General features: G+C 36.0%; 1 protein-coding gene across 2 annotated transcripts in view; it reads left to right on the top strand.

Annotated features, from left to right (window-relative positions):
• Positions 1–27,842, top strand: part of LOC129744586 (uncharacterized) — a 327,683-nt gene that overhangs the window by 296,743 nt on the left and 3,098 nt on the right. For both annotated transcript variants that reach the window (XM_055737200.1, XM_055737199.1), the window contains exon 5: positions 13,836–14,266. In XM_055737200.1, the coding sequence (XP_055593175.1) occupies positions 13,836–14,266 (431 nt within the window). The remainder of the gene's footprint in view (positions 1–13,835; positions 14,267–27,842) is intronic.

Here is a 27,842-nt window from a genome sequence, read left to right as displayed (position 1 = left end):
AATTTCAAATTTACTAACGTTTCGAAAAACTTCCTTTGAAAACTTGTCAAAAACTCTTTGTTTCGTATTCTATCAAACTGAAAATGCCCAAATTTGCCAAAGTAAGTCAACTTTCCCATTTTGACGGTTCATCAAAAAGTACGGTTTATAAACCACTTTCATACACACTTTGTGATCACGATCTTAAACAATTTCAAAAAAACTTGCGTTACATTACAAGATTTTCAAAACTAAAAATTGCGTAGAAATCGGTTGGGAAATAAGAATGATATATTGATTTTGGTCTGGTAAAAATTTCTGGGGCGGATGAGGGTTAAATATTTCATAGACATCCATCATTTTCTAAAGTCAATGAAAATCGACTTTTGTCCAAAAATGTTTATCGAGATAACATCAGAATTTGGGTTTAATACATTTTTTCATGACATTTGTCCTAATAATATTTTTTAAGTTCAATTACGCAAAAGTCTTGTACAGGTCACTTTTTGAGTCAATGAACAATATGTGTGTTTTTTTTAACTTTATCTAGGTGCTGCCATCCTCAAAACCGGTTATAGAAATAGGTGAAATTTGAACTTCGTTAGTATTTCAAAACGCCTGGAATCTAAATTTTTTTTTTTTGTTTCGATTATAGTCGTTTTACCATCTTTATGGCATTCGCGACTTTATCAACGTTGCAGTTGGCGGATCGTTATTGAAAAACTATCCGGTACAACTGTGTTCGATGTTTACTCTTGGGCTCGAACTCGCGGACATCGGCTCAGGAGACAACAGACTTGCCAACTGAGCTATATCACAAGCCCTGCCTGGAATCTAAATGGTTTCCTTTTTTGGAAGCAAAAGTGTAAAATAATAATGTTATCCCATGCGATTTAAAACACATAACACATGCAGCTCATCTCAAAATTTTCAGGCTAAATATTAGCCTTGCGATCTTTGCAATTGAAATAGAGTGAAAATGCACGTTTATTATTTCTGCAAAAGATAAAAAATATAATGCGGATCAATTAATCTTAACATTTTAAGCCTCTGTCTACTGTAACTTTTTTGTTACATCTACCTACTTATCCTACCAAAGCTGTTCGGATCAATATGACCCGAAACGCACATTGCAATGATCATTCCAATATATTGAAGAACTAAGTCTTTTGAGAGCCTAAGTACGTTTTATGAAAATGATAATCAAATAACGAGATAAAACTCAATTTTTTTTTGAATCGGTTCATTGAAAAATGAGATAAAGCGAAGTAAAGCAAAAGTTGAATGTTTTTTTTATAAGTAATATTTTTCTTCCGGATTTTCCGAGAAAGCGGTAAAATATAATTGAATCCCAAAATATTTATATATTCTTGGAAAGATGTATTCTGGTGAGGCTTGGTAGGCTGTGCTAGAAAATGACGTATTTTTTTCGTGCTGAAAAATTTAATCTCTCCAATATCAAAATTTACCTCAAAAGTTGCTTCAAAGCCGGACCCCGATAATATTACACAAGGATTGACATCGAGAAAAAACCCCAATCTACTTCCCGGAGAATCCTAAACGCAGCTCGGACCGCTGTCCAAGAAGTTCAGAGGATTTCTGCCTCGTTCTTCCAAGATCTGAAGTGGCAATACAGGTTCCTTTATACCCCATGGTTGTCAGTCTCTACTCGGGTTAAAACAAAACATTTGTGAGCTCTTTCCATTTTATTTGTACATTTGTGAACGTTATATTTCTTTATTCATTCTATCTGTCAAGTAGGATTTCCCAGTCTCTTCAGTCAGTCAGAACAGCATCTTTATATGAAGAGTTGTGTGAGTTCTCTGCACCTGAAAAGTCCATTTAAATAGCTGTTCAGACTATAGGGAAGCATGGGGATACTTGATCCACTTTTTTCATTTCCATCATATCTTTTCGAAAAAATTTAGCAACTCGCCTACTTTTGTATTTTCTGACAGCTTGTAATTTCAAGTTTATATGCTCCAAAAGTTGGAACGATCCATGAACCCGTAGATGAACTAGAGCATTTTCGTGGAAGTAAAAATAATGCGTTATTTTCGAAGTTAAGGGAGACTTGATCCTTCATTCCGGGGGCCCTAGTCCTTAGAAAAAATCAAACAAAATTTCAAAAAAGAATGTCAATTGACTATTTTGGTCATGTTTTTTTCTTGTTTCACAATTTATAAATGTCAGAAGAAGAAAATTCCAAAACTTTGTCTCAACCCTAGAGTCATTGCATACTTTAAGGCGCTATTTTCACAATTAAAGAGAAAGTCAAATTTCTTAGCCCTTTTTGCCAAACAATTATTGTATAAATATCATTTATTGGATAAATCGTAATCTTGTAAGCAGCAATGATCGTTATCTATTTAGAAGAGAATAACACCTTTTTGAACTCTATGGATCAAATGAACCCATAATGAACATTTTAGAAAACTTTATCTGAAAAATGTTGAGAGTTTACCAATGCTTTGAAAAAATGGTATTATGAAGTTTATATAACACTCTTACAATTTATGCATTGGAATATATATTTTTGTATTAATTTTTTCATGTCAGAAACATTTTGAAGTGATAAAAAAGATCTTCAAGTCGCATTTTGTGGAATTTTTCAAACACAGTTCAATAAGTCAAAAAAATATTTTGTTAAATTTTTTTGAGCTCATAGCATAGTTGTTTTGTTCCTTTTAGTATATTTTTCTATAACATTTGATCCTTGTAAGTCATTCCAGTTTCTAGATATTGCTAAGGAATAAAGTATCCCCAGGGATCAAGTACCCTCATTCTCCTCTATTATTACATTGATTTGCCACGGTGTGTATTGTGCCACCGCACTGATTCTCAATTCTCATTATTTAACGACACTCGAAATGAGTATTGAATCTAGGTACTTATTTTGGCATTTTGGGCTTGATTATTAGTTGTACCTCGTGTATCAGCCAATGCCCCCTAGTTACCTTATTTTATGCTATGCTATGCTATCCTTCGAAAGAAGTATTCTGGAAGCTTTGAAAATTCAATGAAACGCTTAAATATAACAAAGCTGTCAGAATATATTCATTTTTTTTTAAGTTTTATTGCACTTTTTTTCGTTTGAAACCAATTCCTGATAATCTGGCTAAACAAATTGTCTATATTTATAAATATTGAGAAATAAGAGTAAATTTCTTATTTTTTATCACACGGATACGGCACAAAAAAAATTCCAGCCATATCCGAGTCCAGACTTGCAGTCTTTGAAGTTCAACTGCTAATGCAAGTAAGTGGTGGCTCTAATCACAAAAAAATGGATATTTGAATTTTATGTTCTAGCCAAAAAAACAATCAAATAAAACCTTCATTAAAAATTTAGGAAAAAAATATTATTTTAAAAAAATCGCAAGAAAAGCTACGCCCTTGATCCACAGTCCCCAAAAAAAAAGAAGCCGCAAGTTCAATGACCTGAAACCTGAACTTATCTTAAGTGAAATTTTCTCAGTAGTTCAAATCTGCCGTTAGACACGCCGGGCAAATTTTTCAGTTAACTGTATGTGGGAAACATGCTAATGTGATGTGAAAGTTTCAAGAAGAATAATGAAGTGTTGAAGGAGTTAAGCTGTCAGTTTCATAAACACTTATATTTAAATCAACTAACTTTTTAAAAAAGTAATGCATAACTTTTTCGATTGATTTAAGCATTTTAGCATTGTTGAATGCATTGTAAAGCTTTAGTTTGAAGCTGATTTTGTTGAAATCGATTAACATTCAAGAGATATAGAGCAATTATTTTATAAAGTGACTTTATCTTCACAGGGGAAAAAGAAAGCAAAACAGGTCGTTTCTCAAAATCTTTTTTTAGATTTGTAGATTTGTTTGTAGATTTGTTTATTCTTGCAACGTAAGATTTCAATCTTTTAATTTGTTACAATTGGCGGTTACATATTTAACTAGAATTTCTGCTTCTTAACAACTAATCGTTCCGTCAATATGTTCTAGTATCAATTTTCTTCCTATGTCGTTTTACTCCATGAATTCTTCAAGCAACCTCTTCTTAAACTCTGATTTATTATTAATTATTTTCAAATTGTTGGGAAGATTATTCCAATTGACAATACCTCTGACGAAAAATGTTTTACCATAGTAAGACGAACTATGCAAAGCGATCAAGATATTCCTGGTTCTTGAGTTTCTTAGTGGCGTGAGCAAAGTTTTCAAATAATTAGGTTTACCAGTTTTCAAGATTCTATGCATTACTACACAAGAGCGATATTTATAAAAACTTTCAAATGAACAACCGATGAGCAATTTTTGTAGGTGTGACACTCGAGAAAATCGAGATAGTTTGAAAACGTATCGTACACAGGAATTGAGGGCTATGCGTATTTTGTTCAAGGATCTTTCAGAGGCATTCGAATACAGAAAATCACCATATAAAAATAGAGGGTATACGTAAGTCTTGAAAAGTTTTAGTTTTGTTTGTGCGTCCAAATGATGGGTTGTTAAATTTAACCTTTTTATCGAACCATAAATTTTACAGCATTGAGCATTAACTTGACGGTTCCAGGAGAGATCCCGATCAAAAATTACTCCTAGATTTTCAGCATAATCGACGAACTGGATGACCGTATTGTTGAGAACTAATGGTTGTAAATTTGAGAAGGGTAGTAGTCTTCCAAAGAACAGAGCCTTTGTTTAGAGGGATTTATAGGTAGGAGGTTAGAATCGGACCATTCATTTATTTTAGCAAGATCTCCATTTATTTTCGTAAGGAATTCATTAGGATTAACATCATTTTTCTCGCAAAGATATACTTGAACATCGTCTGCAAAAAGGTGGATTGAGCAGTGTTGTAGAACTGATGGAAGATCATTTATAAAAAGTGAGAAAAATAAAGGTCCAAGAATTGATCCTTGAGGAACTCCAGAACCAATATTAGTGAAATCAGAAAAACAATCGTTTAAAAAGACTGTTTGCGATCGGCCATGAAGGTACGATTGAATCATTTTTACAGCTGTCGAAGAAAAATTATACTTGGTAATAAGTTTGTTTAATAGTTTTATATGTGATACACGGTCGAAAGCTTTAGCAAAATCAATCATCAATAATATAGCTATTCCTTTTTTATCCAAGGTTAGCGCAATATCATTATGTACTTTCATGAGAGCAGTTTCTGTGCTGTGAGAAGAACGAAATCCTGATTGAAACTCATACAGCATATTATTTTGATTTAAGTATTCGGTAATTTGATGTTTTGTTAATTTTTCAAATATTTTTGAAGTTACGCTCAATATACTGGTTGGCCTGAGGTTTGATAGTTCATGAGATTTAGCCTTTTTTGGAATAGGAATAACTTTAGATTTTTTCCATTGAAATGGAAACTTAGAGGTTTTGATAATTGAATTGAAAATATGTCTCAAGGCAGGTAAAATGTACGGTAATAAAATTTTAAGGAGTTTAATTGGAATACCATCCACTCCAACCGCATTTGATTTAATTGAATTGACCGCATTTATAATTTCATAATTTTGAAAAAAATTAAACTTAATCCATTTAAAAAACCTGAACTCCCCTCATTTTGAAGGTGTGTGTGTGTGTGTAGAATGTTGCTCCTATTTTGATTTTGGAATTCACTCTTCAGTTGTCAAAATGCCGTCCAAGGAAGAAGAGCAGCGTATCAAAATTTTGCTCGCGCATCGCGAAAATCCGTACTACTCGCACGCAAAGCTGGCAAAATCGCTAAAAGTTGCCAAATCAACCGTTACAAATGTAATTAAAGTGTTTGGGGATCGTTTGTCGACAGCCAGGAAGTCTGGATCGGGGGAAATCGAAAACCGGAAGCCGCTGAGACGACAAAGAGAGTTGCCGGTAGTTTCAAGCGAAACCCTAACCTCTTTCTCCGAGATGCCGCAATAAGCTGGGTGTATCGTCTACAACCGTGCATCGAGCCAAACAACGAACCGGACCATCGACTTACAAGAAGGTAGTGACTCCAAATCGCGATGATAAACAAAATACGACGGCCAAAGCGCGATCCCGGAGGCTGTACACGACGATGCTGACGAAGTTTGACTGCGTGGTAATGGACGACGAAATCTACGTCAAAGCCGACTACAAGCAGCTTCCGGGACAAGAGTTTTATACGGCAAAAGAAAGGGGAAAGGTAGCAGATATTTTCAAGCACATGAAACTGTCAAAGTTCGCGAAGAAATATCTGGTTTGGTAACCCATCTTTACCTGTGGCTTGAAAAGCAGCATTTTCATAGCTTCCGGGACTGTCACCGAGATATTTAAGTGAAAGAGTGTTTGAATAAACGTCTGCTGCCTTTCCTGAAGAAACACGGTTGTTCCGTACTGTTTTGGCCGGATTTAGCATCTTGCCATTACGGTAAAAAGGCCATGGAGTGGTACGCCGCCAACAACGTGCAGGTGGTTCCCAATGACAAGAACCCTCCCAACACGCCAGAGCTCCGCCCAATTGAGAAATACTGGGCTATTGTCAAGCGGAACCTAAAGAAGACCAAAAAACTGCTAAGGACGAGCAACAGTTCGAGGCAAACTGGCTTTCTGCGGCGAAGAAAGTGGACAAGGTGACTGTACAAAATCTGATGGCAGGGGTTAAGCGTAAGGCCCGGCAATTCGGATTTGGAAAAGCGGAAGCCTAACTGAATATTTTTCCTGAATTTTATACTAATTAAACTTGAAAAAGAAATTTAATTTTAATTTTTTAAATAAACGATTTCACCGATTTACACGCGTTTTCCCTTGACCAAATTTTGACCGTATCACCAAATATAATAATAGTAGTAATATTCCTCACTCCCCAGAAACTTGAAGGACACATGAACCGCGCCTCCATGTGAGGAAAGTTCTTACGAACATGAATAAATGCTATCGAGAAGACCTAAGTTGCCTTAGACTAAATTTCGAAAGCTTCTGGCGAAAACTGTTAAGCTCATTATCACCAAAAACTTTGTGTCCCGATCTGACAATTATACCAAATACAACACAAGTATATATACTATTTTTTTTCATAATATCTTTCATGATAAGTAAGTTGACTTCGTTAATAAATATTATACTCAAAATATGATTTTGATTTATCGGTTCAACATGTTTTGGAGTTTTCAAAAAATTAGATGTGCCTAAATGAAAAGTATAAAAAAGAGCTAATTCTACACGAAGATTTTTTTCCTTTACCAATTTATTCATTTTGGAGAAATGCTGATTTCCATTTACCAAACGTGCTTCAGATAATGATAATAATAACAATAATGATGAAGTGGTCATCAATAAATCTCAAATCATATTGTAGAGTAGATTTTAAGATCAATTTACTTAGTAAATTGTTGCCTTTTTATGATTTCTTTCATGAAATATTCAGTATTGTCCAAAAAGTGAAATTTCCATCAATGATTGTTCCAATTTAAATGATATTAGAATCTCAAATTGTAGATTTATTAGCATACTCCGTCAGTCGGGACCTTTTTTCCATTCGGCAGAAAACAACACATATTGAGAACCATAGCAACATACTTTGCTACACGAAGAAAAGTTGGAGTAGGCTGAAATTCCTATGTTGAAAATAAAACATAAACAAAATTTTCTGCGTGGTCATAGAAATGCAAGTTCAAACACGAACTTTTGTAGTTAAGACGCGAACCCACGGTTGATGGAAAGAATGTTCTGAGTTTCCTCAGTACCTCAATGCTTGAAATTTCCTTCTAGTAAGAACTTTCTCCAGGAGGTGGTGCTGAAATACATGTCCTTGCTGAAGTATATGAAGCATGCTGAGAGTTACCAATGTTGATTATAATATGTTTGGTATCACCCTTTATAAGAATAAAGGCTCACTTTTGGGTAATTAAGGTCGAATAAAACCTCATTGAGTTGGCTCCGGCCAAGTCCGATGGCAAGTTTCGGCTTCGATTTTTTTAGGATTTTGGGGCCACATTTTCCCATTGTTCACTGATAAACATATTGCACAACTTTAAGACCTTTTCTTGCGATCATTGCAGAAGAAAATAAAAACTATCCTGCTCTGTTTAACTTTTTTTTCTATTTTCAGAGCTTAACACGATTTTTACTGTATTATTAGCCGATAAAAGTGGCTCCAGAGACTGAAAACTTTTTTTTCCTAAATCCAGATAATCAAGAAACTTGTAAATCTTCGGATTCAAATGCTAGATAGTATCGTAGAACATCCTCATCCGGTTACCTTTATTCAGTTATTGATTTAAAATTGCTGCACTGGACAGTAGGAATAGGAAGCGAACATGTTCATAATTGATCTTTGTTCCAATGAAGTCAAAAGTATTATTAAAATCTTTTAACTTAAAAAATAGTTTTCTTCATTCTGAAGAATTTTCTTTCAAATACTACCAAAAAATGTACTGAATGTTTTAAAAATCGCTATATAGTTGTGGACTTTTATTCTCGCAGCACCACAAAAAACTACTAACGAAAAGATAAAGCGGTGGCTCCAGAGATGTCAGTTGCTTATAATTTTACTCCAAGCACAACTACAATTTAGGAAAACTCTGGACAAAACTGAACATATAGGATACCCGAACAGACTTTTATGGCAAATTTTTACCTAATTTTGCTATCATGCCTTGAAAGGAAAATGAGGTATCATTTTGCCCGAATAAAGGTGGTACAATACCAAAATTTGGGTCTCACTTTTCATATACCGATACCACAATTATACCAACTGTAGGTTTCACTGAAACCTCGATGATGCCTCGTTTAGCCAACGTATTAAAACGGGGTTTGAGGGCATAATGATACCACTTTAAGGTTTATTCCACTGCCAAAACTTGGCATCGTTGTGCTTCCAAAATTCCTTTCGTAAAAGGATGCTAAAAGAGGTATTAACATACTTTCTGTGAAACCAAAAATTGGTACAACTGTGCTATCCGTAAACGAACATTTGTGTCACCACCTTTTTTCGAGATTAATTATACCGAATTTCGCAAAAAAGGCATGATAGCAGAACAACTAATTCCAATGCTTTACTCCATCCGGCATCACTTATGGTTGCATACATTAAAGCGATTTTTACAACTTCACTTCAGCATTTAAAAGTGGGGGAAACGTTCTTAATTGGTATAGCTGTATTTTTTATAATCTGAAACGAATTAGTTATTTACATTCAAAAGTTATCTAATACATTTATATGAATTATACGATGCCAAAAATTTAGCATGAAATAGGACATGATTTGTCATTGAAAAGTTTTCACACTTTCATGAATTCAAGTGGATAAAGCCATTACTGACGCCGTAGTAATAGTACGTTGCATAAACAAAGGCAACTTTCGGCACCTTAAAATCGCCTTTATTTATGCAACTCAATATAAACATTCAATTTTGCATCAATTGGTTTGAATTACAGTGCAAAAAGAACGAGGTAAATTTCAAACCAATTATGTGAACTTTATGAGGTTTTCATTTTTTTTGTTTTTCTTAAAATATACAGTGCTTTTTTCTTGCTGATATTCAACGCTGCGCATAAACTTGTTTGGATAAGTTCAAAATAAATAAATATATTTCAAGAAGTTTAATTCAAGTACCCAACACAAAACTAAATTGAAGTTAAATCATATGAAAATCCTACGCTTCTATTAGAATATACTTATCAGGCATTTTTTCATCAACAAATTTTGGGACTATTATTTTCAGTGTATTAATATTATCTTTGCTTTTAAATACTTTGCACAATACTTAATGACTCAAATTGATCAGCCTTTTTTAAATAAAATACTAATTAACTTGTTGAATTTGATAAGTTTATTCTAATAGATTTTTTCGATCTCTAATATGATAGAGTAAACTTCAAGTTGGTTTTGATTTCGGTACTTGAACTACACATATGGAAAAATTTTTCACAAAAAAGTTTTTGTGTGTCATTCAATATCTGCGAAAAAAGAGATCAAAATCTGCTCGGGTACGCTTTTCTTATTTTGTAGCTAAGCTTAAAACTAAACTTACCGATCAATCTCAAATCGAATCTCCACATGAATGATGATTGGTTTTGGAAATCAGTTATCCTAGAAGGTTGTTGTTTTCTCTCTTCCAACTGGCAGTAATGTTTATTGTTTTGGTTCACGTTTCCCTCCAACAGCAGGTCACCTATAACCCCAGGGAGAGCTATCTGGTTCTGCAAAAAATCCGTTCTCATTGAAATTAGCTAATCCACAAGCTTCCTGTCTAGCGTGGGGATAAACGGCGCAGGAATTGAATACCGACGTGTACTTCCAAAAACCTGCTGTTGTCACCCTGAAGGAATCAGACATTTTCCATTTGATAAGGCCTTTTGAACTTGCCTGTTTGCGTTGAATCCACACTATCCTCCCAAAGTAAACCAAGAGTATCCAGCTGGTTCCGCACATCCTTGAAGAGAACTCTCAAGCTCTTGATATTCCTCTTTATTTCTTTTGGTGTTCCGTCAAACTAGTATTCAAAATTAAACAGAACTGTAGTCTTCAGACTAGACGAAATGGAATCAAAACTCACATGTGGTTTTTTCATGCGATGTGGGATACTTCTTAAGCAGCTCCTGTTACGGTTAGAACTAATTTCAAAATCGTTTTTGATGCAAATGAAATGGAACTTTAAAAACTGGTCCAGTTTCGAAATAATAACACTGAAACATTGTTTACATTAGCATCAGGGGTGCCAGGTGTACTGATTTTTCAGTGTTTGTTCTGCATTATGAGATGCCGTGATGATTTTTCAAAATTGCCTGAACTGATAAAAAAGTATACCAAATTATAATTCAAATTTCTAGTTAAACATGGTTTAATAATGAGAGCATCTAATCAGCCGAAAAAAAAATTACTCATTCAACCTTCAGTACAGGGGACATTTGCACGGTGTTTTCAGATTCAGTCTGCAAGGCCAACCAAGATTCTGCTCTTATTTTTGACATCTTATAGTATAACTGCAAAATATTTTTATCAATTTTGTAGTCACTGTGTACGCTGTGTACTGATTTTGTGTACTGATTTTTCACAATACTACCTGGGATCTCTGTTGAGCGTATCCTCAAATCTAGCGTAACATTTCAAAAGGGCGAAACTAGCAGTTTGCTCGAAACGAGAAAAACGCGTTTGAAAATTCGGAACACCTTTTCAAATCCTATTAAAAAAATCGTCCACTTTTTGTTCAACAACATTAAAAAATGTGCATTATATTCCCTTATTGTTCGATGGTTATCAAGAACTTTAACTTTTTTCGCTTAATTTCAGAGATTTTCGAGTTTCGCCCTTTTATTGTTTTCGATTCCAGTTACGCTTGCAAGTTTCGCCAAATTGATCGGCCGTTTTTGTTTTGGTTTTGAAGTTTCGCCCATTCGTCCTACACGCAAAAACTAATTAGGCCGTTTTGTCACACACGGTCAACTCAGCTACGCCTATTGGCCCTACACGAATAGAAAAATTCACTCCATTTTGAATAGGCGTAACTTCACGTTCCAACAAAATGCATCAACAGGAAGTTTCGCCCAATTGAATTTTATCAATTTTTTTAAAGTTTAAAGTAATTTTAAAATAAAAACCGCGTTTAATAGGTAAAGTGCAACCGCGTGCATCCGGAATGACCGTTAACTCGATTGGTTTACATTTGGAAGTTTCGCCCGTTTTAAATGTTACGCTAGAAATGAATCAGTAAAGTAAAATGTATTACCAGCATTCATTTCATCGGTAATCGCTTTCAAAAACTTGAAAATTGAATAACTCATTAATTTTATTGTCGTCGTAAATGAAGGTTAAATAAAACAAAATTTTAAACATGTACATAATATTGAAATAAAAAATCTGCCTTGGTTTCAAACTTGTTCTGAATTGAATTTTTTTTGCATTTTGCATTTTGATAGGCACAATTTTCCCGTATGTTTGGATAACGTGCCGCTATTAAGCCTACCCCCATTCTGAATGATAGCTTAACGATGCCTAATTTTGCTATGACCGAGAAATCAACTCAAAGTAATCCGTGCACAAGCTGGTAATGAGTTCGATGTTTGTTTTCAGTTCAATTGAATTTTAACTTCATTACAACAGACTGATTTTCATCACAAAAAAAGATTAAATATCAAATCATGCTATTATTTTGGTCTCACTTTTCTGCGCTGTAAAATCAAATGAAACCTTAATGATGCCTTATTCAGCTGTTATAGAAAAACCAACTCCTTAGAGTGCCATCATTTTGCTATCAATGCTTTAGTTTGGTGTTGGTTTGTCATCATATTTCATCATATTGATACTTAAGTGAAACCTAGTTTTGCCATCGGGAAAAATATGATACTTAATAAAGCTATCATTTTGGTATTGATAGCTTATTTTGGTTTCACCTAGCTATCGATTCAGGCATCAAAGTCTGCTCGGGATGACTTTTATTTACAACGAACAACTAGAAAAAAAAACTTTAACTCGCAACCCCCACTCGCGATGCAGCCTTCAAATGTATTCAAGGAATTCCATAAATCAGATAAATCTGACGACAAGCAGCGCAGCACGACATCCTACACTAGTAGGACCAAAGATGAGCAAAAACTCAAACATTTTCCCATCTGTAGGGGGAGCATCGTAGAGGAACTTATCTGCATTGCATTCATCGCTCCCACATGTCCTCTCGAGCTGTGATTCGAGGATATGAGGGAAGAATATTTTTTTATGAGCATCGTTTGTTCATCTTAGCTAAGTGCGCGATCGAAGGATTAGTTTTTCGGTTTTTGTATGATGTATCGACACAGCCACTTTCAAGCGTTGGATGAATTATTCATCTAAAAAATTGCATTACCATGTAAAATTTCCAATACACATGTATGTGGTGCTTGAGCGAAATCGCCAGTTGAGGGCAAATCGATAAATAGATTTTCTTCTCTAGTAGATTTTTATAAATTCATAATTCTATTTCTGTTATCCAAATCTTATGAATGAAATGAAAATTTTAAGAAACTAGAATAACGCAGCCTAAAATTCCCCGACAGTTAAATTGATTGACACCGTCTCGCGTCAGTTTTTAGAGCTAATCCCAAGCGATTTCCTCAAGATTTGCTTAGCCTAGTCTAGTTAAATCAGCAGGAATAAGAGTATGCCTGGTGCCTGGTTTGGGACTTGGAGGAGGATTTTTCTTCCTAATTGAGAACGAAGACTGTCTATTGTGACACTGTCTTTTGCAAGTGTCATCAGTCCTCCCGTGCGCTTGAATTTCCCGGAGAACAATCCAAGACGACATTCAGTGACGAATTGTTGTCGTTGTCATCATATACTTTTTGAAGCTTGAAGCACGTGTGCGGTATTTTTCTTGCCTTCAATCAGGAAAGTCGTTAGAACTGTTTTGGGTTAAATTGTAGTTTATATGCTGACATAAAGAAGATTGTAGGTCAATGTAGGTTCTCAATTATGCCTCAAATTCACACCTTAATTTATCATTTTATCACCATTTTAGGTTGACTGGGTTTTTAAACACCCTGTAAATGCACTATTCGTTTAATTTATCTCTGGAGCCACTTTTGCTGCTGTTCTTCTAATGCTTGAAGAAATTCTAGCTTAAATCAACCTACCGCCCTTCTAGAACATAATTTCAAAATATTCTAAACTCTATGATGTAGAATTAAGTTTAAATAGAATAAATTACTGTATATTTGAAGATATGTTCGGAATTTTGTCTCTCGTATCAAAATGCTAATGTCATGATGATTAACCTAAACTGAAACTTTTTTCTCCAGCTGAGATTTTTCCCAACTATTTTAATCTATCAAGCGTGCTGCTGTCAGACAGACGCTCTGCTCTACAACTATGCAACTATAAATTACTAACGAGACGATGTTTTCCTTTCCCGGTTTCTCTCTCTGCCACAACCACCCGGCCGGCCCAGACTGAAACGCAGCCCTGCTAGAATGACTGCAGCCGACGCTCTGTCCCTGCTGGCCCTGCTCGAGTCCCGGGATCCCTACGGTTCGGCGGCCCTGGATCTGGCCCCGGCCAACGGTCCCAACGATGTGCTACCCCCGCCCTTCTCACCCAACTCCGTCTACCAGGAGGATCGGGAGCTGCCGCTGTCGGTGGCGTTGGCCCAATTGGCTGGCGCAGTTGGCAGAGGAGCAACAGATGATTTCAGCAACTCCCCGCTGGCCTCGCTCCCTGCTGCTGCCGGCACCTATGGCGACGAAGACGGCGAGTGGATGAACACGTGGACCGAACCAGCCGTCGACTATCTCGGTTTCCCGTTGGACGTTGACACACTTTCCCGGCTGGACGGCTTTGGTTCCGGTTCCGCCAGCAGTGGCCACCCTTCCAAGAACAGTGGTGAGGAAACTGACTAACTAACTAACTAACGATTGTGTGTTTCTTCTAATTTAGGTTGGGCTCGGCTAAAAATATCTCAGCAGTGCTACAATTTGGCCCGTGGGGCGATAGAATTCTTTCGGATGTGCTCTTTAAATAGAGTTCTCATTTGGATGCATAAAAATGTGCTTTTTTATAATATTCAAGCATTTAAAACGTGATAGTGTTTAAAGTCGTTCCCCTATTCTAGTGGTTGACCATAGTATTTTTACATAAAATATTTTGATAAGATTTTCTATTTAGATGGACGCATAAATTTTTGATGAAAAAAAGATTCATCAATATGTGACACATGTCAGGTAGAAATTAACATAAACCACGTTTTATTTACATGAATTTGGGGTTTACACAGAGAGCATGATAATATATCAAATTAACCAGAGGAATTTCAAATATGATGATGAAAACAACACAAAACTGATTGTAAACAAAATTAACATAATAATTTTTGTTTGTTTGTTTCATAATATATTCGGATTATTAGCTTAAGAAGGATGAGATAGTTGTTTATGCAACAAGTTGCAAAATGCTGGATTTTTCAGCGAGTCGTTGAATAAATACATTGAGTGCTGAAAAAAATCGAGTTTTACAACAAGTTACATACACATTTTTTTGCTATACCGTAAAATACCCTCCAGAATCAAGTTTTTCAATCTGAAGAAACAGGTTACAATTTTTAGTTTTCACATCAAACAGCGTCGGATAGAAGCACTTTTCGACACTGTTTTCAAAATTGTATCTAAAAGAACTACTTTTCGAGATTTTCATTTTTGGTAGGAAAAGCAGGCCTTTTAAAGCCAAACTTCGTGACGAAAAACAAACATTTTATATAGTGCAGAGTTGCAAAAGCTTATGATTTATATCCTCGCTTAAAAATGTACAAAAAATGTAGATTTTCAGTTCTGTTTGTCAAATGAATGTTTTAAGGAATTATGCAAGTTAATGGTAAAAATGACACATTTTATTGATATTAGACACGATATTCTTTGAATAAAAGTAAATTCCTCAAAGATAACGTTACTCCTATTCTTGATTGCAAAATTGCAATTACAGAATTACAGATTTCTTACAAAAATGTCACAGATCTTTTTTGATACCTTCTCAAAGGTTTCTCAACAAGCTGATGGCATAGTTTCTCACATCGTGAGATAGTTTTTTGAAGTTTTTGATTCTCAGATGTCAAAATTTTTACAATTTTCGAAGTCGTAAAAAACTTAACCCAGTATGACGTTTTTAATTACTTAATGATCCCGCGTCGATTCTGGGTGAAAAACCTCCACTTTTGACAATCCGGAGCCAGCGTTTGACGGATTGGCTTCATGAAACCACCTTCGAACTTTATATTGTTTTTTTTTTACCCTATACCAACACTGTCGGTGTAAATTTTTTTTTCGGACAATCGCCAAATTTTTTTAAATAAATCTTATATATAAAAATAAAGGCGCTATCTTTGTGATAACATCACGTATGAACGGGCGGTCGGAATGAAGTGAAACTTGGTATCCGAGGGTTTTTGGGGCCAGAGATGGTTTGTATAATAGTTTCAAGAATCACACTTTTATGAAAGGGGGGTCCCCATACAAATTCATCTTTATTTGTTACGATTTCCATAAGAATCTATTCGCGAGCACGGTGCAGTTAAGGACGAATAGATGAAATTAAACATTTATTACGATTTATACTTTAGAAGGTAAAACGAAGTTTACCGGGTCAGCTAGTATTTTTATAATTCAGTTACAAATCTGGGCTTAAATGCATAAAAATGCAAATCAACTTTTCAATCCCGTTTTCATATGCTGAAATATGATTGTTTTGCATCACGCGTTGGCGAATTTCAAAATTTCATCCATCTTCACATAGTTTTTTATGATTTCTGCTAGTCGAATTATCAGTAGTATTTTTAACCCCTAAATGTATGCAATAAATTGAATTCGAACGAAACAAATGATTAACGAGATTGATGCTTTATGCGTTCTAACATCACTAATATATCAAAAACTATCAATTTTCGACATTTTCATACGATCATTCATTAAAAATTAAGTTTTTTGCATTACTTACCCCCTATTTCTTAGTAGGGTGAGAATCGCATGTTTTTGTAAAATTAAAAATAACCGGTAAAACCAACAACTTTCCTGACCACGTTAATTTAAACCTTAAAACCCCAACCTTTTCGCATCAACTTTAAAACTTTTGATTTTGACATTAAGAGGACATTAAGTTTTTAGAAGCCATTGCAGTTGAATGAAATGTGTTGCATGTACACTCATTTAGCGCAACCCCATATAGTGTAATTTTGATCCGTTATCGGATAAGACAGGCTCAACTCCTTTTTCATGTAAAGCCCTTGTATCCTTTTTAGGGTACATAGGCTTTACATATGACGTCGGGTCAAATTTACACATTATTTCAAACGCTTGCCCACTCAGTGGGAATGTGAGCAGTTTTTTGGTGTGATATGAAATGTTGCATGCAAAAATAATAAAATTTAGAGCATGTTCGAAATACAGTGAATCCCCGATTATGTCACGCACCGATTATGTCTGCCCCCGATTTTGTCTACCCCTGATTTTGTCACCTTTTTTGACCCGATTTTGTCATTATGTAAATGTAAACTCAGATTCAAACCTTTTCCTTTTGGGATGATTATTAATTGATATCGCGTCAATAGACAACACGCCTTCGAGTGGATGCCATAAAGATGGTAAAACGACTATAATCGAAACAAAAAAAATATTGTTTTTTTTTTCATGTTGAAATTTCGCGCGTCTACCATTTCCAAATTTGCTTAACTGAATTAGCTTTCGGTTTCAGAGAAATTCCTTCTCTCACTTTCTTAAGTTCTATTTCGATGGTATTCGTACGCGAACTCCAAGTGATGACACTTTTATAGAAATTTAAATTATCATCCTTTATTTCCTACAATAAATAAGTATCAGACAATGAGAATTCTAAGAGTTTGTCTACTAACCTATAGTCGTTGTATACTTTAGACGCAATTTTCAAGTTTTTAGATAAAAACAGTATTCTAGTCCTTTTTAAGAGATTATTGCTGGATAAACAGCTATTGGACAGATATTGGACAGGTTATCATGAAATTACAACCAATGCTCACGATCCATTCATTAGAAAAATACATCTTTTTGGACTCTAGGGATCAACTATACCTATAACATACATACATTTTGGAAAAGTTCTTCTTTAAAAAATTGAGAGTTTACTATAGCTTTGAAAATAAGGCATTATGAAGTTCATATTATAATCTAACAAATGACGTAGGGTAAGAACACTATATGTTGAACACATTCAACACATTTGTGGCCAATAAATAATGACGAAAGGTTTTTCTGATAAAATTTTGATAGCGTAGCTTAAGCTTATTTCTCAGCTTCGAACCGATATATTTTTTTCGCGGGAATATGTTTTGAAATTATTATTTAAACCTTTTTATTCAAAATTACTTTTTGTAAGGTGTGGATTTATCGCAGTGTACATAATACATCATGCCCGCCAGCACCAACCTTCGTCATGTATGTTTTATATATAGTCGTCTCTTATTTCGTCCCTCGTCTCTCTTTTGCACTCACATGGATTTTCATGCGTCCAGCATCGAACAGCCAGTCAGCGTACGGCGTGTATCGTGATAGGCAGAAAGCGACGGTTTCCTAGGTTTCGTAAATGTGGAAACTTATATTACAAACGGAGGTTTATATTACTGTGGAAATCTCGGATTTTACATTGGCGATCCTGCCAGGAGCCTGGATATAATTATGGGACCTTAATATTTCGTTTGAAACACAAATCAGTTAAAAAAAATCTGGTTACTTTGAAAGTTCAGATGGCGGCCATTTTCTATAAAAGTTAACCGAACTGAAAAATTTAGTAATGTGTTGATTACCAGTTTTCCGGTAAGTGTTGAAGTTCAATCTTTTAAACCCACAAAAGGTAAACGAAACCTATGAACGGAAGGTGAGATGAAGGTAAGATTGAGTGTTATAGGCGGATTACGCGAACGTATGGTTTAGGTCTAACTTAGGCCAGCTGTCCCAGGCGGAAACGCCAGCTATCCCAGGCGGAAACGCCAGCTATCCCAGGCGGAAACGCCAGCTATCCCAGGCGGAAACGCCAGCTGTCCCAGGCGGAAACGCCAGCTATCTGAGGCGGAAACGCCAGCTGTCCCAGGCGGAAACGCCAGCTGTCCCAGGCGGAAACGCCAGCTATCACAGGCGGAAACGCCAGCTATCCCAGGCGGAAACGCCAGCTGTCCCTGGCGGAAACGCCAGCTATCCCAGGCGGAAACGCCAGCTATCCCAGGCGGAAACGCCAGCTGTCCCAGGCGGAAACGCCAGCTATCACAGGCGGAAACGCCAGCTATCCCAGGCGAAAACGCCAGCTATCCCAGGCGAAAACGCCAGCTATCCCAGGCGGAAACGCCAGCTGTCCCAGGCGGAAACGCCAGCTATCCCAGGCGGAAACGCCAGCTATCCCAGGCGGAAACGCCAGCTGTCCCAGGCGGAAACGCCAGCTATCACAGGCGGAAACGCCAGCTATCCCAGGCGAAAACGCCAGCTATCCCAGGCGAAAACGCCAGCTATCACAGGCCGAAACGCCAGCTATCACAGGCGGAAACGCCAGCGATCACAGGCGGAAACGCCAGCTATATGAGGCGGAAACGCCAGCTATATGAGGCGCAAACGCCAGCTGTCTCAGGCGGAAACGCCAGCTACCTCAGACGAGTACGCCCTGTCCCAGGCGGAAACGCCAGTTAGCCTAGGTGGAAACGCCAGCTTTCCCCTCACTAGTCAAGCGAAACGCCAGTATTATTAAAGGTAGCGTCTGGCAGCTTAGCACTGAGGTCGAGTTTTGGTAAGTTCGCCAATTCCTCTAGCACGAGTAAATTCAGCCATGTTGTCAAGCAAAGTATGCCAACTGAGTGCATTTCAGCCCCGGCGAAAGTGCGTTGGAAAAATGCTTAGTTATGTTAAAGGTAGAGTATGCCAGCTTTGTAATGAAGTACAGGTCAGGCGAAGACCGCCAGCTCAATACTTTTCCAATAATAGGATACGCTGAATTTGGGTTAAGATGGAGTATGTTAGCTTGGGACTGAAGTTCAGTTAGGCGAAGATCGCTAGCTCAATGGGAATATGTATTGTTTTCGTTTCAAGGCAAAGCCGCAGGCCAGCCTAAGAATCCAGTACGGATGTATGAGTATTGTTTATAAGAACGAAACTTAAGACAGATTATCGCAAATATATCCTAGTCAAGTGATAACAGGGGATTTTTTTTTATTATCTGACAATTTGCGCCGGGGGTCTTCAGATTTTCCCCAGAATTGAAAATTTGGTTCATTTTTGCGACTTAAAAATACATGTATTTTTTCAGATTTTTAACATTTTTCTTTTTTGAGTTAGCTTCGGTTAGATTTTTTTGTTAATAAAAAATAACCATTTTTCAAAGCTATATAACTCTGTTATTTTTCAACGGAAATTATAAAATAGCACATCAAAATGCATTGAAATTTTATCAGCTTTCCAAATAAAATAGTTGGAAAAAAATAAATAAAGACCTTCAACATGAAAAGTTGTAAATAAACTTTAAATGGCGTCTAAAAGTACCGTCTGCACCACCGAATATTTTGCAAAAAATACCATTGAATAGCTCAATTTATGATGCAACTTTCATCTGAAGACACCAAAGTGGGCCATTAACACCTTGAAGAGTTATGAAAGAAATAATGACAATAAATCTCTTTTTTTGCATCGAAAACAAACAATGGTGGAACAACTGCACTCACATATGGAGATATCAAGCACTTCTAACAACATGGAAACAAAAGAACTTACCAAAGGAGGTAAAAAACAATACTTTTTCGTGCTTTGTAGAGTGTTTGCAGCATAACTGACTTTAAATTTTAACTAAAATTCTTAGCATCGTATTGTGAATGTGATATAACAAATAATGGGAATGTTGCTTTTACAACCTGGTAATATGCTATATAACTTATTAACTTTTCGATCAAAGATCATTGTGAAGCATAATCAATGCCAATAGTAGAAGGTTCAGTCCCTGTGTTTGGGATCACAAAAATTTGATTAAAAAATGAAATATAGAGCTCAGTATGGCCAGCTCAGGCTGTAGAAAGCATCATTCCCATTGTAGGTAATATGACATTGAAAATATGATACTTTTACCGTATTCGTTTTCTCCATTCGCCCAGTTTTGAGGTTTACCATACTAGAACGAACATAATTCGTCGTCAGTGTTTTGCTACCTCGATCGCTCACAAACGAATCTCCAGTGTTCCACCGTCCATTTTAAATCAAATCTGGGGAATTACGGATGCAAAACTGAGCGCATAAACTTCTAAAAATGACAGCAAAATTTGCAAAACTTGATGTGACCTGGTGCAAAACTGGGTATAAACGAATACGTTATTAGTTTTTTGGATATAATATGAAGTCAGTTTAGCTGCAACACTATACCGCCCCTACTTTCATAACAGTCCCATATGCAAAAACAAGCAAGCGAGAAAATCAGCTTTTCCTGTTTTGGAATACATTCTTAAATTGTGATCACCACTTTCAGCATAAACGAAAATCGTTTCTAGGTTGTCATAATAAATCGTAAGACCTGAAATTTACGAAATTGGGTTATTGGTAAGGTCGAGAGCACTATTTTTATCCATTATGGGTCTGTTCATCGACCATATTTGAAACCTTTTTCAAATCTACTCGCATAACAGTCCCATACAGAATATTTTTTTCTCACCAAGCTACTTTCTAAAACTTAAATTTGATCATTCTTGTACTTCTAATTGCAATTTTCAGAAAAAGAAACATACTTTTGGAAAAATATCGTAAATTGCACATTGTAAGTTGAATCTTTTTACAATTTTTGATTGCATCCGATAGTTTTTCGCTCAGGAAGTCATTCCTAAGGAAGTCAGACCTGCCTTCGAAAACTCGTGTGCATCATTCGACATCAAGTGAGTTAATTTTTTTAAATGATTCAAAGCAATAAATCAAAGACTATTCGCCGAAAGAAGCATTGAAAAGTAACCAAATCCGTAGTATTTCACATATGGAACTGTTATTCGGGTATATTTCATATAGGACAGCATAAATTGATATTTTTTTCGAAATTTGTAGAACAAAACCTCTTTTTTAGTGTTTTATTTTGAATCTAAAATGACGAAAATTCATATGGGACTGTTATGCGAGTAGTGGCAGTCTACAAAGCACAAAAAAATAGTGATTTTTACCTGCTTTGATAAGTTCTTTTCTTTCCATGTTGTTAGAAGTGCGCGCTATCTCCATATGTGAGTGCAGTTGTTCGACCATTGTTTGTTTTCGTCCCAAAAAAAGAGATTTATTGTCATTATTTCTTTCATAACTCTTCAAGGTGTTAATGGCCCACTTTGGTGTCTTCAGATGAAAGTTGCATCATGAATTGAGCTATTCAATGGTATTTTTTGCAAAATATTCTGTGGTGCAGACGGTACTTTTAGACGCCATTTAAAGTTTATTTACAACTTTTCATGTTGAAGGTCTTTATTTATTTTTTTCCAACTATTTTATTTGGAAAGCTGATAAAATTTCAATGCATTTTGATGTGCTATTTTATAATTTCCGTTGAAAAATAACAGAGTTATATAGCTTTGAAAAATGGTTATTTTTTATTGACAAAAAAATCTAACCGAAGCTAACTCAAAAAATAAAAATGTTAGAAATCTGAAAAAATACATGTATTTTTAAGTCGCAAAAATGAACCAAATTTTCAATTCTAGGGAAAATCTGAAGACTCCCGGCGCAAACCCGTCAGATAATAAAAAAAAATCCCCAACACTGATAATGTTTAGCTGAACACAATTTTAACCGTTTGTATACTGTCTTAACGATAACTGTGGACATTATTAAGAATTGGGCTCAAGTTGTTAGCAAAACAAAATAGATTAGTTCGGAGTTAATAAGTTGGTAAATATTTCAGCGGTTATAACTTACCTCTGAATAAGAGAAACAGGACAGAATCAGACAGTCTAAACGCGGAATAATACGTGGGCAGGTACACACGGCAACGACTATTTGCGTCAAATCATACATTCGAGGGTGACCTTAGATCCATATTTATTATGACAAATTTAACGATACACAATCAAAGTTATTCGAAACGTTAAGAAACAGGACCAATGTTGAACAGCTAAGTTTTTGATGATAAATTCTTACTCAATTATAGTACTTGGCGAATGACTTATAGGCTGCCTGCAGGAAAGCCTCGCATATATTTGCTTCTGCAGACCTGCACAATAATGTGTTCGACCACACCTTTTTATCTACTGATCGTTGTTAGTAAACTTTGAAAAATGCACGTGATAAAAGAGTGGCCCCTTTCGAATCAATAGTGGTTCAATCATCTTATCTGAAACTTATGAGGTGATCGCGAAATTTGTCAACTCATATCTCTCTGATCCATGCGCTGATAATATCGGTTGAAAAGCTACAACAAAGATATAAGAGATTTGATATTTCATCAGATATTACAACAAGAGTTTACATTTCTGCTAAACATCCGGTGCATACACTCCTGTAGAAGCGTTATCAAGTCATGCATATTCATTGGTGCTCAGCATTAAAATTTTGAACAAAAAGGTTTCAGGAAAGTGTTTTAATTTCGGAACTAGTTAATGAAGTCGTTACTTACTTAAAGTTGAAGTTAGTAGGAGCATGGAATCCTATTTGGAATCCTGCTTGACGGTGTTCTGTTTCGGACACTATTCCTGATTTCAAACAGGTGACCTTGTGAATGGGAGAACATCATATTTCAGCTAAGGCACGGTGTGGAAAATTTAATAAATTACCTTTATGGCTTTCGTAGTTACGCCTTTACACCACGGCATTGTTGGTATTACGACGAGTGCTGTCCTGCATAATTGAATATATTTCTGCCAGTTCTAAAAACACTAAGTTTCAAATCGAAAGTTTTTATCAAGACCATCTTTGAAAGCCAGCATGTTCTTTTCCTTTGTTGGCCGTGGGAATAAACCATAGTAACATGTCCAAGAATGCACAGTAGTGATGAAAATTCCAGGTGAAACATAGTACCAGAAAGTCGTTGTAAATGATGGAATAATTCTTCCCGTCAAGTTGCCGTGCTTGCGTCTGAACCAGTGGTACTGGATGGTACGAACGAAGTTGAATACCGCATTGACAATTTCAGTTAATATTTAATAGGTTGGTGACCGTCAGAGTCTAACAAATTCAATTCATGTACATATTAACGGGTAGCATAAACTAGAGCGAAACTCTGCATCTCACCTAAATCATTGGCATTATCGGCACATCAATTGGCACGTGGCGTTTCGTATCGTAACTTTCCCACGCATTTTTCTCGAGGGAGAGGGAAAGAAACAGTTTAGTCTGTCAGTGAGTGGCAACTGTTACAGTTCTAGTGTTTGAAATGTTAACTGTAATGGGAAGTTGCAGATCATGAGAGAATTTGATGTGTTTTATGCGTTACAGCGACTGGCATCTTTCTTTTTCCGCGCGATTCACGTCGGACTATATAATTCATCCTCCGGCCGTCGTCGGATTGATATGAATAAGCTACAGCCGTCATATGCATCTGTTGACAACAATAAAGTCGCAGCAGAAAACCCCGATTTCAGCACGAATCCATCTTCGGTAATATCCACTAGTCGGACAAGCAATATACTTTGCGCCTCCCGAATCTTGCTTCCCCAAAACGAGCAAGTGAACGATGTCATTGATGGTATCGGGACGATTTATCAGCAAGCAATATGTTAAAGCTTTTATGCCAACTGAACTGTGTAGTCAATACAAGTACAACTGGATTTGTGTACCACCGGTTGCGAACTTTCTTTCCGTTGCGAACTTCGAATTCTATTCCAACAAGAAGGCCCAACGTCCAGCTGAAGACCGCAAATAAATGTGTGTAGGTGAGTCGGAATCTTTGTCATTTTGAGTAAGCTGATCGGTGGGAACACCAAACGCTTTGATTAACGAACGGCGCTAGAAGTTGGTGATCCGTAATGGATAGTTCCTAGAAGATGAAAATAAAACCTCGCTTAGTCCAGGGTATTAGTTTCAATGTACCATAACCTGATGCGATCTTACCGAATAATATTGTATCGTTGCTGAAAGTTGATAACCTTGGCCTCTTGGTTTAATTATCAGATTTGAAGATTATTTTTTTTTGGTTCGGATTAAAGAAATTGGTTTTCTCTCTGTGGTTCAACGTTCTTCTTCTTCTTCGTTTTGGTCGCTATCACGTCAGTTTTGACGGTTCAACGTTCATAATTGTTTTGTTTTGTTCGTTTTGGTTCTGTGAACAGGGATGCCAGGTGTTGAGGATGAAAAATCTGCGCAATTTTGAAAAAAAGTCTGTGTGTGTCTGTGCATAAGGAAAATCAAAAATTTGGTACTAAACAAGATATTAAATTTGGCGAATCGTGTGAGTGGGGGGGGGGGGGGGGTGTTTGTGTTATGGTGTTCAGGTTATTTTCGAGTTTATAACTAAATAACAAACACAGTTTCCTACCACGTACCATGCCGATCTTATTTAAAAAACAAAATGATTGGTCATACCATAGAATACAAGCCAGATTTTAGTCTGATCTGCCACTTACATATCAAATCTGATACATTAATATTGAATTTATCTGTCAATTTTGAAAGTCTGTAAAATCTGGGCACTCTCAGCAAAAATCTGAGCAAAATCTGTGTCTGACCAATATCTGGACAAAGGGTCAAAAGTCTTGGTTTTACAGACAAATCTGGGCACCTGGCAACCCAGTCTGTGAACGACCTCCAGTTTGTTTTCACAGCACTCACGATTAACTCAGAAAACACGAATATGGAAGTAATTCCCCTCAGTGAACAATGCACGGTCAAATTATTCTCATCTAGAAAATCTTAATTTTTAACCTTTTCAAAGTTTCAAATTCCTAAAGATTAATTTGTAAGTTGAGATGTTACATTATTTTTTTAATTTAAATAACGTGGCCTTTGAATAAATAACCAAATTTGAGTGGAGTCGTCAGTGACGAAAAAGGTTAATTTTGAAACAAAATTTACAGTTTCTTTTCCTTTTTCATATTATTTCTGGAGAAGAAAGGGAAAGTGGAAGATTTATATGCAGGTGTAAATTCATCATATGAACTTAAAACGTTTAAAGATGATACTCCAACAATCACCGTTCAGTAATCGTTCGGAGTACAATTAATATACAAATGACAATTAACACATAGCTTTTTATTTGTACAGTATGAGTTTTTTTTTCTGTTTTTAATAAAGTAGAGGGAGAATGTAAGGTGTGGATTTATCGCAGTGTACATAATACATCATGCCCGCCAGCACCAACCTTCGTCATGTATGTTTTATATATAGTCGTCTCTTATTTCGTCCCTCGTCTCTCTTTTGCACTCACATGGATTTTCATGCGTCCAGCATCGAACAGCCAGTCAGCGTACGGCGTGTATCGTGATAGGCAGAAAGCGACGGTTTCCTAGGTTTCGTAAATGTGGAAACTTATATTACAAACGGAGGTTTATATTACTGTGGAAATCTCGGATTTTACACTTTTGTCCCAATGATTAAACACAATGATTATTGTTTTAATTAGTAAATGTTTTACTAGTGTTTAATATCTGGTACCTGTTCAATAACTAGTGCTTCTACCCTATTTGAATAAGAAAATGTATTGAAATTTTTCCATTTGAGAAACATTTTAAAGTGATTAAAAAAGATCTTCAAATCATATTTTGTTAAAATTTTCAAACAAAGTTCAATAATTCGAAAAAAAAAAATTTATTTATTTATTTTTTTTTAGATAACAACGTTGAGATCTGTTTGGCACATTTTTCTAGAACATTTGATATTTGTAAGACATTCCTGTTTCGAGATATAGCGAAGGACTCAAGTATCCTCAGGGATCAAGTATCCTCATTCTCCCCTATAAAGCATGGATCATCCAAAATCTGGACGCACTGTTTATTATACCATAGCGCTCCAAGTTGTTGGATCTGGAATGTTTTGGCAGTACTTTGTTCGGAAATGTTTCCTCTATCAGTGCTGAAAATAAATTTTGGACACCCACGTCTAAAACCCGACGTGGTCTGGTTCAAAAATCGTGAAATCTGATTTTAGACTGCTTCCTGGCCAAAAATTTCACAAAGCCACTGGTCGAGGTGATGTCCCCGCCAAGTTCAAATTCGTTTTTGCCGATAAGTTGGCAAGAAAGTGTTTGATCTGGCAAGGTATTTGCAGCTGCGGACGAAAAATCTCGGTTTTTGTGAAAAACAAGACCATGGACTCCGAAATGTACAAGGAGGAGTGCCTTAAAAACATTTTTTTCATACATTAGATTTCACAAAGGTCCAGTAAAGTTTTCGCCAGATTTGGCATGCTGCCACTACAGCAAAAAGGTACTACAGTGATATCGGGCCAACGGGTGTATTTTGTCGAAACGGACATCAACTCCCCCAACTGCCCTCAATCCACCCTATCGAAAATTTTTGGGCAATTGTCAAGCAGAAGATGAAGAAGAATGGTAGGACGACTCAGGATGCAACAGAGATGGAGAGATTGTGAAACGAAATGGCCGCTGAGGGCAGTGAATAGGGTGTTCAAACTATGATGAGTAGTTCTCGACGAAAAGTTCGAAAATTCATCAAAACAACATCGGAATAATTTGTTTCTCATTTTTTCTTTGAAGTGCAATAAAACCCTACATTTTGATTACAAAACATTTTTATTTAGTTTACATAGCTCCGAGATAGTCCCTTTTTAATGCGTCCAGATTTTGCGTGATCCATGCTTTATTTCAGAATAACAAAAACTTGAATAAAAATAAAAAAAATTGAATTTTCTATGAAGAAAGTTACTATTCCATTGCACTTGGATAATTTTACTGATAAAAATTTCTATATATAGACTAAAAATCTTTAGAAAAAAACCTATGAGGACTCACCGACCAAATATTTTAAGTTGGCCTGAAAATGATTCAGAAAAAGCTAAATTTTCCATTGCTGATAAAAATGGATTTACTGCATTTTTTCATTTAAACTTCTTCTATAAACACACCGTGCAACCTGTTTAATCTCGTTTCCATATGTTGAAATATGTATGATTGCTTTGCATCACGCGTTGACTAATTTCAAAATTCAATCCATCTTCACATAGTTTTTTATGATTTCAGCTAGTCGTATTTGTCGGATTCATCGATTGAATCTTCCGGACAACAGCATTTGGTTTGATGCACTTGCGTCCGTTCACGCCAAAATTCGTTAATCGACTGACTTTATCATCTCTCTCTTTCCTAACCGTTTCTACAAAAGCCTTTTACACGCTCACAAAATAACATTCAATTCGATGTGTATATTGATCAAAATCTTTAACCATTACTTTGAGCTATTTAATTCTCCTACGGTTCATCTATATCCTACAGTATTTTCTGTAGAATTTTTTACCCCTAAATGTATGCAGCAAATTAATGCGTTCTGACATCACTTATATAATCGACA

This window comes from Uranotaenia lowii, chromosome 2 (assembly GCF_029784155.1).
Source record: "Uranotaenia lowii strain MFRU-FL chromosome 2, ASM2978415v1, whole genome shotgun sequence".
Classification (NCBI taxonomy): domain Eukaryota; kingdom Metazoa; phylum Arthropoda; class Insecta; order Diptera; family Culicidae; genus Uranotaenia; species Uranotaenia lowii.
The sequence above is the reverse complement of the archived record's forward strand: the minus strand, read 5'-3'. Positions and strand labels throughout refer to the sequence as shown.